The sequence below is a fragment of the Hyaena hyaena genome, unplaced genomic scaffold (genome assembly GCF_003009895.1).
Source record: "Hyaena hyaena isolate Hyena2069 unplaced genomic scaffold, ASM300989v1 scaffold_102, whole genome shotgun sequence".
Lineage (NCBI taxonomy): Eukaryota > Metazoa > Chordata > Mammalia > Carnivora > Hyaenidae > Hyaena > Hyaena hyaena.
This window is the reverse complement of record NW_024080734.1, coordinates 1,351,182-1,366,684: the sequence shown is the minus strand read 5'-3', so window position 1 is coordinate 1,366,684 and position 15,503 is coordinate 1,351,182. Positions and strand designations below refer to the sequence as shown.

Genomic DNA, 15,503 nt, shown 5'->3' with positions numbered 1-15,503 from the left:
TACCTGTATTTATAAGACTCGCTCTTAAATACGTTTTTTACTTCTAAAAGCATTTCACCAGTCTCCTACTTTGGAGTTTCAAGCCCAGCTAACAGTGTTATGAAAGCAAGAGCTAGGAAGTATCTGGGAGTATTTTCAGCCCAGTGGCTCATGTGGATCACCAACTATCAGAAAAAGTCCTGTGTCCTGCAAGAACTGGAGAGGAGTCTCTAGCTGTGCTGGGTTAGGTAAGAGCCATCAGAATCCAACTACTCCAAATACATATTTCAAATCAGTTCTACTTTTAGCCACACCCAGAACACTAGTCTTCAAACTATCTAGCTTCTCCGTCTGAGCTTTTTCAGGGTCCTTAGTGCAAATTATCGGCCTAATTATTGGCTTCCTCCAGTGCAAGCAGTTAAGGTTCAGTTCTCTCAAGTACATTAAGCCAATACAACCTATATATCTGATTGTGAACTTCAAGTATTTCATGGTCTAGCGTCTCTTCCACTGTTTTCCTTTTAATTTTTTTTTTTCTTTTCTGTCGTTATAGTAGATTTTCAAGGCATGGAGGGGGATAAATGTGAATATTCAATTTGCTATGTTTAAGCAGAGTACCTATAATTATTTGTTTTTTAATTTTTTTAAATGTTTTATCTCTGAGAGAGAGAGACAGCATGAACAGGGGAGGGTCAGAGAGAGAGGGAGACACAGAATTCTGAAACAGGCTCCAGGCTCTGAGCTGGCTGTCAGCACAGAGCCCAATGCGGGACTCGAACCCACGAACTGAGAGATCATGACCTGAGCCGAAGTCAGATGCTTAACCGACTGAGCCACCCAGGCGCCCCTATAATTATTTGTTTTGTAGATTAAAAATTCTAAATATAGTAAAAGGAATAAAATATAACACCCATGAAACCCACCAGGCAGACTAATAAATAAAACAGTACAGATATAAGTGAAGTCTTTGTATCTTCTTCTCTATTCCCATGCTTTTGCTCAACCAGAGATAACCATTATTCTGAATTCAGTTTTTAACCAATCTCATGTACATCTTTATATTTTTACTATATAAAAGCATAGGGGCGCCTGGGTGGCTCAGTCGGTAAGCATCTGACTTTGGCTCAGGTCATGACCTCGCGGTTCATGAGTTCAGTTCGTGAGTTTGGCTCATGAGTTTGAGCCCTGCATCAGTCTCACTGCTGTCAGCACAGAGCCTGCTTCAGATCCTCTGTCTCCCTGTCCCTCACCCACTTGCATCCTCTCTCTCTCAAAAATAAAATAAAAAAAAGTATTCATGAACTTTATTATTTTTAACATATTTGATAGAGGGAATGTCATATTATATATTCCCTTCAACAACTCTTTTCATGCAAAAATATGAAGGCTTTTTTGGATTTAGCCAAAACTGAATGTAGTTTAAATTACTCATTTTGATTGCTGTATAGAATCCCATTCATGACTACACAAAAATTTATTTAACCATTCTCCTGCTGATGGGCAAGTTTCCCTTTTATCTTCACAATCATACATCAGGCTTCTATGAATAATCTTTTGTAAAAAATTGTATTAAAGAATAACATACATAAAGTGCATAAATCATAATTATGAGTTTGGTGAATTTTTACATGTGTATACACTCACAGAACTCCCAACAAGGTAACAGTATTTCCAGCCTTCCAAAAGGCTCTCCTGCTGATTTTTCCGGGGAATATATTCTCTCTCCCCAAAGGGAACCACCATTCTGACTTTTATCACAATAAAGGAAAAACTGATAACTCAGTATGCATGGCTTTCTTTTCCCTCCCTATTCCTTATCCCCAAGTCTTTTGATTATAAAATGCTGCCTGGATGAGACACTACCTACTATAAAAATCACACACTTAAAGTGCACAATTCAACAGTTTTTACTATATTCACAGACACTTGTGACTATCATCAATTTTAGAATATTTGCAACACCACAACAAGAAATCCTTAAGGAAACCAATAATCTACTTGTGCTTCTACAAATTTGCCTATTTTGAAAATTTCATATAAATGAAATCACATAATATTTGTTCTTTGGTATGTGGCTTCCTGCACCTGGCATAATACTTTCTAGAATCACCTATGATGGGGTGCCTGGGTGGCCCAGTCGTTAATCATCTGACTTCATTTCAGGTCATGATCTCAAGGTTCATGACTTATAGTCCCATATCGTGTGACCTCAAGCCTCACTTTGGGTGAACACAAGCCCCACTTCCCTATCTCTTTCTCTGTCTCTCTCTCTGCTCCTCCTAGGATTCTCTCTCTCTCTCTGCCCCTCGCTCACTTGTGCCCTCTCTCTCACCAAAAAAAAAAAAAAAAAAAAGAATCACCTATGTTGTAGCATGTATCAATTTTTCATTCCTTTTTATTACTGAGTAATATTCCACTTTGGGATATACCACATTTTATTTACTTATTCTTTAGAGTTGATGGACATCTGGATTTTTTTTCTACTTTATGGTATTAGGAATACTGTTTCTGTGAACAGTTGTGTAAGGTTTTTATGTGGATGTGTGTTTTCATTTCTTTTGGGTATATCCATAGGACTGGATCATTATTGGATCATACGGTAATTCTCTGGTTAACTTTTTGAAGAACTTCCAGACTGCTTTCCAAACTGGTTGTACCATCTTCCATTCCCACCAGAAGTGTATGGAGGTCCTTCCTCGGGCGCCTGGGTGGCTTAGTCAGTTAAGCTATCAGTGTAGAGCCTGCTTAGGGATTTTGTCTCCCTCTCTCTCTGCCTTCCTCCTGCTCACTCTCTCTCTCAAAAATAAACATTAAAAAAAAAAATCCTTCCTGTCCTAAAATCATAGTCCCCAGCCTTTCATACTAATCACTGATTTACTTATATTTGATTCTTATATGCTGTGAACTAATAATCCAAAATTTTACATAGATATAACCAAATGTCCAGCACCCTTTATTTGGACAGTTAGTATGCCTCTTCCTATTTATATACTATTTCAATGTTTAAGTGGGGAGTAGGTTTTACAATTTTCCTTTATTTGCCCATCTTCCTCTTTAATTAAAAACGTAGAGGACAGATGGACCATTCTATTTGCCATTATATCCCTACTCTCAGTATATAGTAGTTTTGAATATCCATTGGGAAGTAAGTAGGAATAGGCAATAGGACAAGAAGTGTAGCACATACAAAGCACGTCACAGACTAGAAGGCAGTGTCCAAAGAAAAGGCTGCCAAGGTGAGCCAAGGCTGACCCTAAGCAGGAACATTATGTTGTATAATGAGATACATTATTTTGCATAATGAGAAACCAACAAGAATTTTAAGCAGAGAAATTCTGTAAATTTTAAAGTCTGATAAAAGCAAGTATTAAGACAACATACAGCAACACATCCTCTGCTGGGAGAGGGAGAAGAGGCTATTCTAACATTTAGAACAACTTGCTAATCTCTTGTTAAGCTGAAGTGAAGTACAAGTGACAGCCCAGCAATTCTACCCCCAGTATTTACCTTCAAGATACTCATACACATGCATGAGGAAACAAGTATTTCAAAGTTTACTGGAGTATTTTTTATAAGCTTTAAAATTGGAAACAACCTAGCATATATTAACAGAAAAATGAATAGATAATGGCACAATAATATACTGTAATACCATCCAGTAATTAAATTAGAACTAAATGTATCGTCATGGATAAATCTCAAAAACAATGTTGATCGAAACCAGCAAGTTCCTGCATATTAATTTTCTATAAAGTTAACAGTACGAGGTTTTGCTTACAAATACATAGAAATGTGGGGCTAGAACAGAATCATGCATGAAAATAACACGAAATTTAGGACAGTGGTGACTTTGGCACAAGAAGAACAGAATCAGAGCAGCAACAGGCCATTAATGTTCAATTTAAAAAGATACAGATATGAGGCAAACAGGGCAAAGTATTTAGATTTGACAGAGATGGGTATATGAGTGTCCATTATGTTATTTTCCCTGGTTTTCCACGGAAGAAAAGATCACTTTGGTGGCGGTATGGAAAATGGACTGGAGTGGGGGAAAGGCAAGAAGGAAACAAGGAAGACAACAAGATTTGAAATCCAGTGAGAAATGACAAGCAGTAACAATGAAGAGAAACATGAAGGAGCTTGAGTAAAGAGTGAAACTGAGAGATGTTTAGAACATAAAATCAACACGATTTGGTGGCAGATCAGATATAAGAAATAAGAACAAAGTGGACATTTTGAGTTCATAGTCATTTTTCCTCAAAACAGGGAAGGAGGTGGAAAGGGTTTCAGGAGACAGTTCCTGTTCAGGACCTATTGAGATTGGAGGGCCTGTTCAATATCCCAGGGAAAGATCCAACAGAAGGAAATACAGCAAAGCGATTAGCCACACAGGCTCTGTTATCTGGTGTCCTAGATTCAAATCCAGATTCAACTACTTAAATTACATCATTAATTAACCATTCCAGACCTCAGTTTCCAAATCTGTAAAAAGGGATAGGGAAGTGTTAACAAAAACAACTATTCCCATGGAGCTTTTGTGAGATGAAATTAGATGCCTGTCAAATGCTAGGCGAAGTCTTTGGCACAGACTACTGCTTCAATAAACGCCTACAGCTATCATTTGTGGCTCTTTGTCATTTATAGCACATACTTCTAGGCTATGTATCACTTAGGACTCTTCACACTTATTTGATGCATATGTAAAAAATTCTGATAGTTAACAGTACACCTTACTTAAACTTGCTGAACAATTTCACTAAAGTCAGCATCATTTTCCAACTCAAGAAGATACCCATTATCACATGAAAGTTTATCACATGGGAGATTCAGACCCAAATCCTGTGAAATTCTACTAAATATATACACTCAACCATCATCTAGTAGAAAACATAGAAGCAATATGCCAATATGCCACATTATGTCAATATGTGATAATAAAAAAGATGGAGACAGTCCTAACCCAAATTAGAGTCAATATATGTTTTTCTAACAAATAATTACAATGCAGTGTAATAATGCCAAAGTGGGGGATTATAGGTTGCTATAGAACACAGAAAAGGAATTCTCCCAGAATTTAAGAAGGTCATCTTAAAGGATAGAGTATCTGATGTGAAAGATAAAGTAGGAGGCATCAGAGTAAGGCAGGAAGGTGAAAGTTTGATTTAAAACAAACAATGTTCTAGGCAGAGGAAACATTTTGTCCAAAGGCCTAGAATCGACTGAGAACACAGACTGTTGAAGGAGCTAAAAAAAAAAGTGCAGTACACAGAAAGTATGTAGCACAAGTATGGAGGACTGAAGCATGAGACTGGTGACATACGTAGAAAAGAGACTGGGAAGAACTTTGTAAGTCACATTCCATATGATCCAATTAAATGAGCTAATGCTTAAGTGGGTCTGGGACAGTTCCTAATACAAAATAAGTGCACACTCATATTACTTTAGTATAATCTAACTATTATCTAAAACTTCCCCTTTTTTGCCACAATTTGGAATGTGACAATATCCTCACCAAAAAACCAATTTTCCATCTAGTCTTCCTTGGTTGGTCTCCAGAAAACTAGCATGTAGAGAACTTATAAATGTCTTAGGTGGTCTGTTTCATTTGTACATTTCATTTGTCTGTTTCATTTGTTTCCCATTGTGAAATGGGGACAATCACACCAACAAAACAAACAAACAAAACCATACCAACTCTGCAAGGTAACCGTAAGGACTAGAGGAATATGAAGAGATCCTAGAGGAGTGCCAGGGCTCATATCAAGGACTCTCCAAAAACGTCCTCAAGGTTCTTATGAAGGCAGATTGGCAGACAAGCCAGAGAAAAAGAAAGCAGAAAGCTCTGGTTTCCCTTTAGGGTTATGCAGTAGGAATGCCTTACAAATAAAATCACTGTAGGACTAAACACTTTTTGGTAAGGTAAGATGCATACACCAAAAAGGCTACATTACAATGAAAGAATCAACACCAATCTGATGATATGTTTGGTTTTTCCTAACATGTAAGCTCTTTCAAAAGCGAAAAGCTGACCTTTTATAATTCACTTTTTTTCACAATTACCTTGTACAAAAGGATATATAAATATGTGTGTCTTTTTCTGTGACTTGTTTGTTGTTATCTAGATTTCTCACATATATATAAAATATACATATATATTTTAACACAACAAATACAAATTTGGGGGGGAAATGCCTAAATCCCATTGCTCTAAACAACTAATCTCATTTTACATATTTCTTTCCAAGTATTAATTATTTCCAACAATTAATTTGAAGGCTTTTCTACTTCATATTATACTATTCTCATTTAAGATCCAGACCAAACAAATGTTGGATTAGCAATGTTTGAAGAGTATTCATATTTACTTTTGTGAAAGCAAAATAGTAAACTCTCTGGGTACATTTTAAAATACGACAATTTATCATAGTTCAATTTATTCTCAACCTCTGAGTAACATATCTGGGGTTTTAAGAGGCACCCTATATAAATTTCATGCCATGTAATATTTGTCTGATTTTAATTTGTTTTACTATCAAACGGAAACATTTATGTCTAGTTCCTCCTTTTTCTCCCTAATGGTCTCATTTAATAGCAGCTAAATTCTAAGAAAGTGTTATTGAAATTATTCCTAATCGGCAATAAAATACCACAATATATTTGACAAAGGAAGCATCAGCCTACATCACTTTCTTAAAAAGCAAATTAAATAAACCTAAAATAAACTAAAGGATGATATTAACAAAACTGAACAAAAATGTTCCCATTATACAACTATTATGAACAGAAAACCATAAATGTACTGAAGGTTAAGCTAAATTTCCCAGGGGAAACAAAGCTTAGTCCTATATAAAAAGCTGACTCTGGATATTTCAAGTAAGAAATTCTTCAACATTACTAATAGAAACTATAAATCCAAAGGAGATAAGACTATCCTTAGGACTTCTCTTGCAGAGAAGGTTTGGGAAGAGTTACTATTACAGACGAAGAAGAAAACATCATAGATCTTACTCAGTGTCACAAGTACTACTAAATATCTGGTTAGGGTTCACGTAAATGCCCTCAATAATCCCTCATTATGCCTTAGGATCAATTCATCTAAATTTGCTGAAGCTAAACTTTCAATTATCATATGAGTGTCCTCTACATTAAGGTGATTTAACTGTGGCCTCTCAAAGATATATGTCTAGCTCTCCTGGCCCTCATCACTTATCATGTAAAAAAGCCGAGCAATGAGCAAAAAATATACTGGAAACCACATAAATAAGTAAGTGTCCAAAAAATCCCAGAACTACAAAAAGAATAAATCTTTTGTTTGAAACCTTGAAATAAATAGAATAAGGCAAAATCTATTCAAGTGTTTAAAATAATCTTAACTATTTAATGACTAGCCACATAAAAATTATCCACTAACTCTGCCAATCTTCAAAGAAAATGGTAAATCTAGGCATAAAACAAGCAAATTAATCTCACAGTACTTTCAATACCAATTAATCAATTGATTTCAACTGATCCATTAAATTTCTAAGGTAGAAATTGCCCAAATATATCATTCAGCTAAAGCTATTATACGTGAACATCTTTCTTCATTTTCAGTAACATTTAAAAAAAAATCTCTAGCAAAAACCTACCTTTGAGGTTCTTTGAAGTTGATCGCCAACATATGTTTTACGAAACTGATCCAAGAACCACAGAATTGCAAGCTCTATTTTCTCATTAGAACACTGAGGTAATCCGGTATCCATTAAAGATATAAGCTGAAAAACTCTTTTCATGAAGGAGAAAAAAAAGCTTCAGTAAAAATTCTTGGAGAAACAACATTAAAACATTTACTGTCAATGTAATGCAATATATAATCACTGTAAAAAGTGGAAAAATACAAAAGCTTATGAAGAAAATATTTTAAAACCATGTGAAATTCTACTATTAAGATATATTAGAATTTAGTCTAATTGCTTCTAGTCTTTTTCCTAAGACACGTACCTACATGCATAGAAAGCTACAAAGACATACATTTATTATTTTACTAAAAATTTATATAGAATGCATATAACATGTATATAATGTGTATATACAGATACAAGTGAATACCTATAGTTATATATGTGCATACATAGATACAAATTAATAACTATATACAAAATTTTAGTAAAGGAAGAATGATACTGAATGTGTAGTTTTGTATCTGACCTTTTCATTAAACCTTATGTTTTTATATAATTATATATTTGGGAGTCATATGATTCAAAATATGAAAAGAATCAAGAGGTACACCAATGAAATTATATCACTTTTCAATGAACAGTAAAATTTTTACCTGAAATAAGTTACAAGATGATCTTAATAAAGTCAAGTATTTTTTTAAGTTGGCTCTATGCCCAGAGTAGAGCTCAATGTGGAGCTTAAACTCATGACCCTGATCAAGACCTGAACTGAGATGGAGAGTCGGATGCTTAACTGACTGAGCCACACAGGCATCCCTAAAATCAAATACTTTTAATACAAGCATGCAATTATTTTATCAGATTATCATAAATGAACTAAAGGTTAAGTTAAATTTTCTAGAGAAAAAGTTTAATTCAATATAATGAAAGCTTAGTCTAGAATTTTCAAAGGAGATATCCTTCTATTATCTATTTTCAATAAAAATTTCCAGTGGATAGCTGCTAAATGCCTAGTGTTAACAAAATCAGTTTATTTTAATATCTTTTAAGAGCTCAGAGTACAAGTTGTTGAGGAACAGCACCTCTGTCTCCTTTTTCTAACTGCACAAAGGCAGCTATGCCTAGCCCTAACCCACACACTTCCTTCCACGTGTGCACAAAGAAACACACGCACGCATACACGCGCTTTTAATACTATATATGGCCTTCCAGAGATAGTTTTAAATGTGTAAACAGGCAAATACAACAATACATTTTGCTCCCAACTCCTTTAAACAGATAGAACATACTATACTTATGGTTCCAAACCTAGCTTGTTCCATTTAACAATTGATCTTATAAATCCTTCCATGTCAGACATCAAGAGTTTCCTCATTCTCTCTTGTAGCTATTTAATATTTCATTAAAAAAATATACCATAATATTTTCAAACATTCCCTTATACAAGCACACTGAAGTTAAGGATTTTTTTGCTGTTGCAAAAATGCTGCAATTAGCCATCCTATACACATCATTTCACACATGTACAGCTAGAATATACACTTCTAAAAGTAAAACGATTAAAGAATATAAACTTTTATAATGTTGATGGCTATTAGCATATTGCTCTCTACAGAAACTGAAACAATTTATTTATCTATCATCGGTCTATGAAAGTGTCTATATACACTCATATAATTCAAAGGATATGACATTTTAAATTTATTAAAATCTGAAAAATGACATCTCATTACAGTTTTATATTGTATTTCTCTCATGCATATGAGGTTAAAATTTTTCCACGTTTTTAAGCCATATGTACATCCTTTTCTGTGATCTGTTTCTTCATACCCTTTGTCAATTCTTTCTATTGGGCTCTGTCTTTTTTTGCTGATTTCTACAAATTCTTTATATACATACATACATACATTAGAAAACTGAGTCCTTCGCTTGTGTATTGTGATTAAAGCCATGCAGAAGTATTTGGTGACTTTTTCTTATGCAAAATTTTTGTCAGCTTTTTCCTTTATGGATTTTACATAATAACAAGGTCTTCTTTCCGAATGTGACGTATTTTTATGTTGTTTTTTTAACATTTACCCTCTCCTATATAGCTAAACTTATCTTGAACACATCTTGTGAGATATGGATCAATATTATTTTTTCCCAGATGGCCACCCAGGTGCTTCAACACCATTTCTGTCTTGTAGAGTCTATCTTTTGCTCACCATTTCAATTATATCCGAATCATATAGACTAGGTTTGTGTATGCATTTTTTTGTGTATGCTTTCAGATTACATTATTGGACCGTTTATTCTATTCTAGCATCTAACTTAAATATATCTTGACCAATTATTTTTTTTTCATATTATTTAATGCCTTCCCAAAACATTATTTTTAAGAGATGTATAATATTAAGACTATGTAAAAATGTAATCATCTCATTTTGAATATAAATTCATATTTCAGGGAAATATAACTATTGTCCTCTTCCCTACTTCCAAAGAATTCTACAGTGTCTAAGTTATAGCATATGAACTTCTTTTTAAAAGTTGGTTCTGGGGCACCTGGGTGGCTCAGTTGTTTAAGCATCTGACTTCAATCTCATGGTTCGTGGGTTCAAGCCCCATGTCAGGCTCCATGCTACCACTGGGAGTCTGCTTGGGATTCTCTTTCTCCCACTCTCTGTCAGGGCCTCCCCCTCCAAAATAAACTTAAAAAATAAATAAGTTTTAAATAAACTTAAAAAGTTAAATAAAAAAGTACTTACTGCCAAAGTGTTATCAAATAATATGTTGAAACCATTTTATAGTTATTTTCTATATTTAACATTATTTAAAAGTAACTTTCACTTGCCAAATATTTTTAATACCATTAAAATTTATGAATGGAAACTTACTGATGATCAAATTTAACAATCAGATTACTATACCCAGGTTGTTTGGGTTTTTTTTCCAAGCAAAGATGTATTTGGTCTGTAATTTTGAGAGGAATAACAAAGCTTTTTGTCTGGGTATTTTTGAATTAGCAGATTGTTGGAGTAATTTTTAAATAAATAGATAAATTCAGGAAACCATGTATAGATCCAGGTGATTTTTCAAGTGACTTAAACAGGCATATTTTGTTTTTGAATTCTTTACTAAGTGCAACCTCCCTTTTCCTACTCTAGCTCTGTTGATTCCATGTACTTTCTCTTGTTGACTTTTATTTCCTTTTTATAGCATACATTCCAAAATCCTAGGAAGATGTGAAACCAAAAGACAGTTTGTTGGGATGCCTTTACAACTCATATTGAGCTGGTGATTTGCATTTGCCTAAAAGGCAATGGCATCTCAGTAGGAAAGCAGGAAAGCGTTCCCAGCAGGGTACACAATCCATTTGTCAAAGAAGCTTTGGTAGCTGTACAAGAAGTTCAGCTGCAAAAGCCTAAAGTCCATATAACCACGGCTTACACAATATGGGTGTTTATTTATCTCTCAAGCAAATGTCCAAGGCAGTCCTCCAGGACTAGTTAGTGCTCCACAGTGCATCAGGGATTCAGGTTCCTTTCATCTTGTTGTTACACTTGCCTCCATTCACACAATCCCTTTGTGGCCTAAGATGGCTTCTTCAGCTCCATCCATTACATCCACATTTGGCACACACCACATTCGCTTACATCCGACCACCTAGAACACAATCACTTAACCATACCTAGCTGCAAGAGAGTCTAGGAAATCTAGCCTTTATTCAGGTGGCCACATACCGGTCATAAGAATCAGGTATTCTATTACTGCAGAAGAAGGGAAGAAGAAATGCTGGACAGCTAGTAATCTGCCACAGTGCTCTTCAAGGATTTGCAGCCACCCCTAAAAGTGCTTCAGAACAAAACTTGCATTGTATGTACAATACTGACTTTTAGTTTTACTTTATTGTCCTACACAGAGTGTTTCCTTTATGTTAAATTATTTTCAGGAAAGAGCCCGGGGAAGATAAGAAGACAAGTATATCATTAAATAATTTCATAAGGACAGCATTTCAAATTCAAAGAGATGAATTTTGGATACTCAGTTGTTTAGATTCCCCTAGATATCCAAATAAGTAAGTATTCGTTCAGTCAACAAATATCTGAGGGCCTACTGTATGGCAGGTGTGTTAGGAGTTCAGAATGTAACAGTGAATAAGACATAGGTATTCCTAGTCCTCCAGAAACTTGTAGTCTTTGTCGGGAAAGACATAAAACAAGCAATTAAAATAAAGAATGACAAGTGCTATCATAAACAATACAAAGAAACTGGCAAAGATTCATAACATTCTAGGATGGAACAGGGCAAAGAAAGGTGTGTGGAGAGAAAGGAGGAAACATGTGGAACTATCTAGAGAGGGAAGAAAAAGCATGGCTCATTTTAGAGCTGAGGAAAGTTCCATATGGCTAGAAAGCAGTCAGATGAAGCTAATGAGACAGGCAGGAGCCAGATTATGAACCTGATGAGCCATGTTGATTTTAATCCCAATAGCAATGGAAAGTACTGCAGAGTTCGAGCAAAGCACCGACCTAATCAGATCTGTACTGCAGATTCAGAAAGCCGGAGAGGAAGCAAGGTGTCCATTTAAAATTGTAGCATGTATCCAGGTGAAAGATGATAGGAGCTGAAATGGCAGCGGGGACAGAAACAACTGGACTGGCATAACTAGAAGGTGGCGCTGACAGGACTTGAAAATGAAAACTACATGGATGCTGGTGAGAGAAAAAAAAAGGAAAAGTTAAGGATAACTTCCGGGATTCAGACTTAGGCGACTGGGCGGATGGTGATGAGACACACGAAGAGAGTCAGGGCTAGGAGTGGATAGAAGAAAGAAGTTTAATTGTAGTCACTGAATTGAAGACAAATGTGGAACAGAACATGCAAGTGAAACAGTTCCACAGGTATTTAGAAGTCAGAAGACAAGAATTACTATAACAACACAGTAGCACTGAGCAATGCTGAGGGCTCAGCTGAGGTGAAAAATGATATTCTGACTGACCAACGGTCCCTATATACAGAGGTATGCAATTCCTTTATTATCACTTCAAGGTTAAGGTTCTGCCAGGCAGCTGAGGTAAAAATATGGCGGTGAACAAAGCAGATAAAGCTTATTCCTTTCCTGACGCTAGTGGAATGAGCAAATAAACATAAGGGGTAATAAGGACTATGAAGAAACTAAACTAGGATAGGACGTTATTGTGGGCTGGGAAGTCAGAGGAAGAGACAGCTGCTTATAGCCTACTTGACTGAGGCGAAGGAGTCCCACATACACAGCTGGGAGAAAGGATTCCTAGCAGAGAGGTGCAGAGGCCCTAAAGTGAGAACATACTGGTAATACTCAAAGAACAGCAAGAAGGCCCACGTGGCTGGGCTGAATGAGGAAGCGTAGGAAATGAAGTCAGAGAAGTGGTACAGGAGGCTCTGAGCCCTGGCAGGGACTCTGGGATCTGTCACGTGTGTGACAGGAAGTCACTGGAAGCTTACGAATAGAGAAGAGTACCAGGATCTAATGGGAAAGAAGCTGAAGCCACCCACACAATAGCAGAGTCTGAGAGAGAGACCAAAACTCCGAGCTAGCTGCCACAGGTTTCATAAGTGATGAGGGATGACACGGAGAAGAACGGGTCCGGAGCTAAGCAGAGACGGAGGGGGGCATAACTGACAGGAATATGCCGAAAAGCAGCAGCCGCTCTGTTCGCAGGAGCAAATGAGAAAGACACAAGATGAATCAAACACAGTCTCTGGGTAGTCACTCAAGAGGTTTACATTTTGGTAATGATGAATGGAACAGAAATGACTATAAAATTATCTTTATTTAATTAGAACTGCATGGCCTGAGCACAAATATATTTATTTGCCAAGTTAAAGTAGCATATTTAAATACGTTAAAGTAACATGTTTTAATTATCACAATATGGGGAGCTTTTATGAATATTAACCTTTTCCTGACAAAACAGCATAGGTTTTTGGCAGAAGCTGCACAATCTTCTAATTTGGTACTGGTCCCCCAGGAGTTAAAAAGGTATCAAGGAACAACACACAGAAGGCCACAGTATTACACTTCCAGTTACTTGGAACTTCTTCATATGAAATTGATATTTTAAAATTCCACATAAAACTGCAATCTTATTTAACTTAAAATCGCAATATGTCAAAACAGATATTTAAGTTTTTTCTCTGCCCCACCCTGAATCTGCTTAGCCCTGTTTACATACCCACCACCCTCACCACTACCTCTCACCCCATCCCTGGTCTCAACCACTTGCCTTGTAGCTCCAGTAAGAGCCACAGTCTCTGCAGCTGTAAATCCTTACCCAGGGAGGAGAGGCCTAGGACGGCTCCAGCCCCCACCTCCCAACTCAGAAGCCCTGGCTTCCCCAGAGGCACCTCAAAGAGGCCAGGGAACACAACTATGGACTATGACAAAGTTGAACACCCCAGGAGCAGACTCTAACTAGAAAGAAATGGGACACAGGAACACGCAGACAGAAAAATGGCTTGCCCTTAGTCCCCCATCCTGCCACTACCATGAACTGTTTTGAAACATATTGGTCCATGTGGCCTCTGGGGAAAACTCCTGTAACAGCGAGCAACCGGGTGTATAATGTACCACCTTCTACGTTCGATTCTCATTATTCACGGTACTTACATTCTATAAAGGCCTTATGAAAACCGAAGGAGTCAATACTGAACACTGTGCTCCCAGAGGAAACACAGGGTTAGGTTCCTGAGGAAGACTGGTCACAATATTTTCAGTAACCAATCTAACAAATAATCTTGTTCTATGTGTGTTTCTCTTTAAAGACGTCTTATTTAATACGCATTGTTGATCATTAACATGGAACTCACGGCCCGTAGCACAAGCTGTACCTGAATGAGGCTTGCCTGATGTACGTAGTTTTTCTGTAAGGTACTCTACAGCTTTTTTGTTGTGCTTAGGAACAACAGACAGCATTTCAGCACTACACTGGGGACCATTGTACATGTAAAACCACCAACAAAAAGCGCAAAAATGTGAGAAATATGGCACTGAACAATGAAAAGGACACTTATTTACACTATCAGAGTATGAAATAAGAAAGCAGAGCATCTGTTCACCCTCAGCTGGGAAATGGGTATCAAGCAACTCAAATTTTTTGCCACCATACACATTATCCAAAAATGACTGCAGTAGCACCATGAGTGTTGGTTTTGGGGTGACAAATAGTCCACAAATTTGCAAAACTGGAATCCGTGGATGAGGAGCACTGACTTTATTTGCTTTCTCTTATTCTCTCAATTTTCCTTTTCCTTCATTTTTCCTTCCTTGAAAATGCACCCTTCTCCCCACTCCTCAATAAACCCTTAGACCATAATCTTCACCTAATGCTTTGTTTCCTAGGGAATGGCTAAACACAAATCAAATATTAAAGTTAAATATATTTGTTGCTTAAGGAAAAAATTAAAATTTTCCACTGGGCAAACACACACCTGCTTTTGTTTATTTCCTTGGCAAATATATACCTGCTTTTGTTTATTTCCTGTTATATATTTCTCAGGAAAATAATGCCAGTGGGTATTTCTCTACTTGACGATGAAAACTTTTAAATAATCAAACTAACTATAGCAAAAAGTATACTTACTTTCCACTTCACTAAATATGTAATGTTATATTAAAAGGTAGCACAGAGGCAAATTCCCTTTTTTAAAATTAACCAAAGCATTTTAAGAATGCCCCCATCCATATTTGAAAGTTATTTGATATCAGAAATAATAAATCTTAGAAAAGCTAAAAAACTTTGTGTTCTATTCAGACCCTAGTTTCACTGCAAAGGGCTAGTTTAAAGGTAGAAAAGAATATGAAATGAAGAGAAAATTTCTATTCAAAATGACAACAAA

General features: G+C 36.2%; 1 protein-coding gene across 3 annotated transcripts in view; it reads right to left on the bottom strand.

Annotated features, from left to right (window-relative positions):
* RANBP17 (RAN binding protein 17) overlaps positions 1 to 15,503 on the bottom strand; it is a 313,431-nt gene that overhangs the window by 231,682 nt on the left and 66,246 nt on the right. For all 3 annotated transcript variants that reach the window (XR_005528980.1, XM_039235738.1, XM_039235739.1), the window contains one exon: positions 7,608 to 7,743. Coding sequence is in view for 2 of the 3 variants with exons in the window: in XM_039235738.1 (XP_039091669.1) it covers positions 7,608 to 7,743 (136 nt within the window). In the remaining variant the exon portion in view is untranslated. The remainder of the gene's footprint in view (positions 1 to 7,607; positions 7,744 to 15,503) is intronic.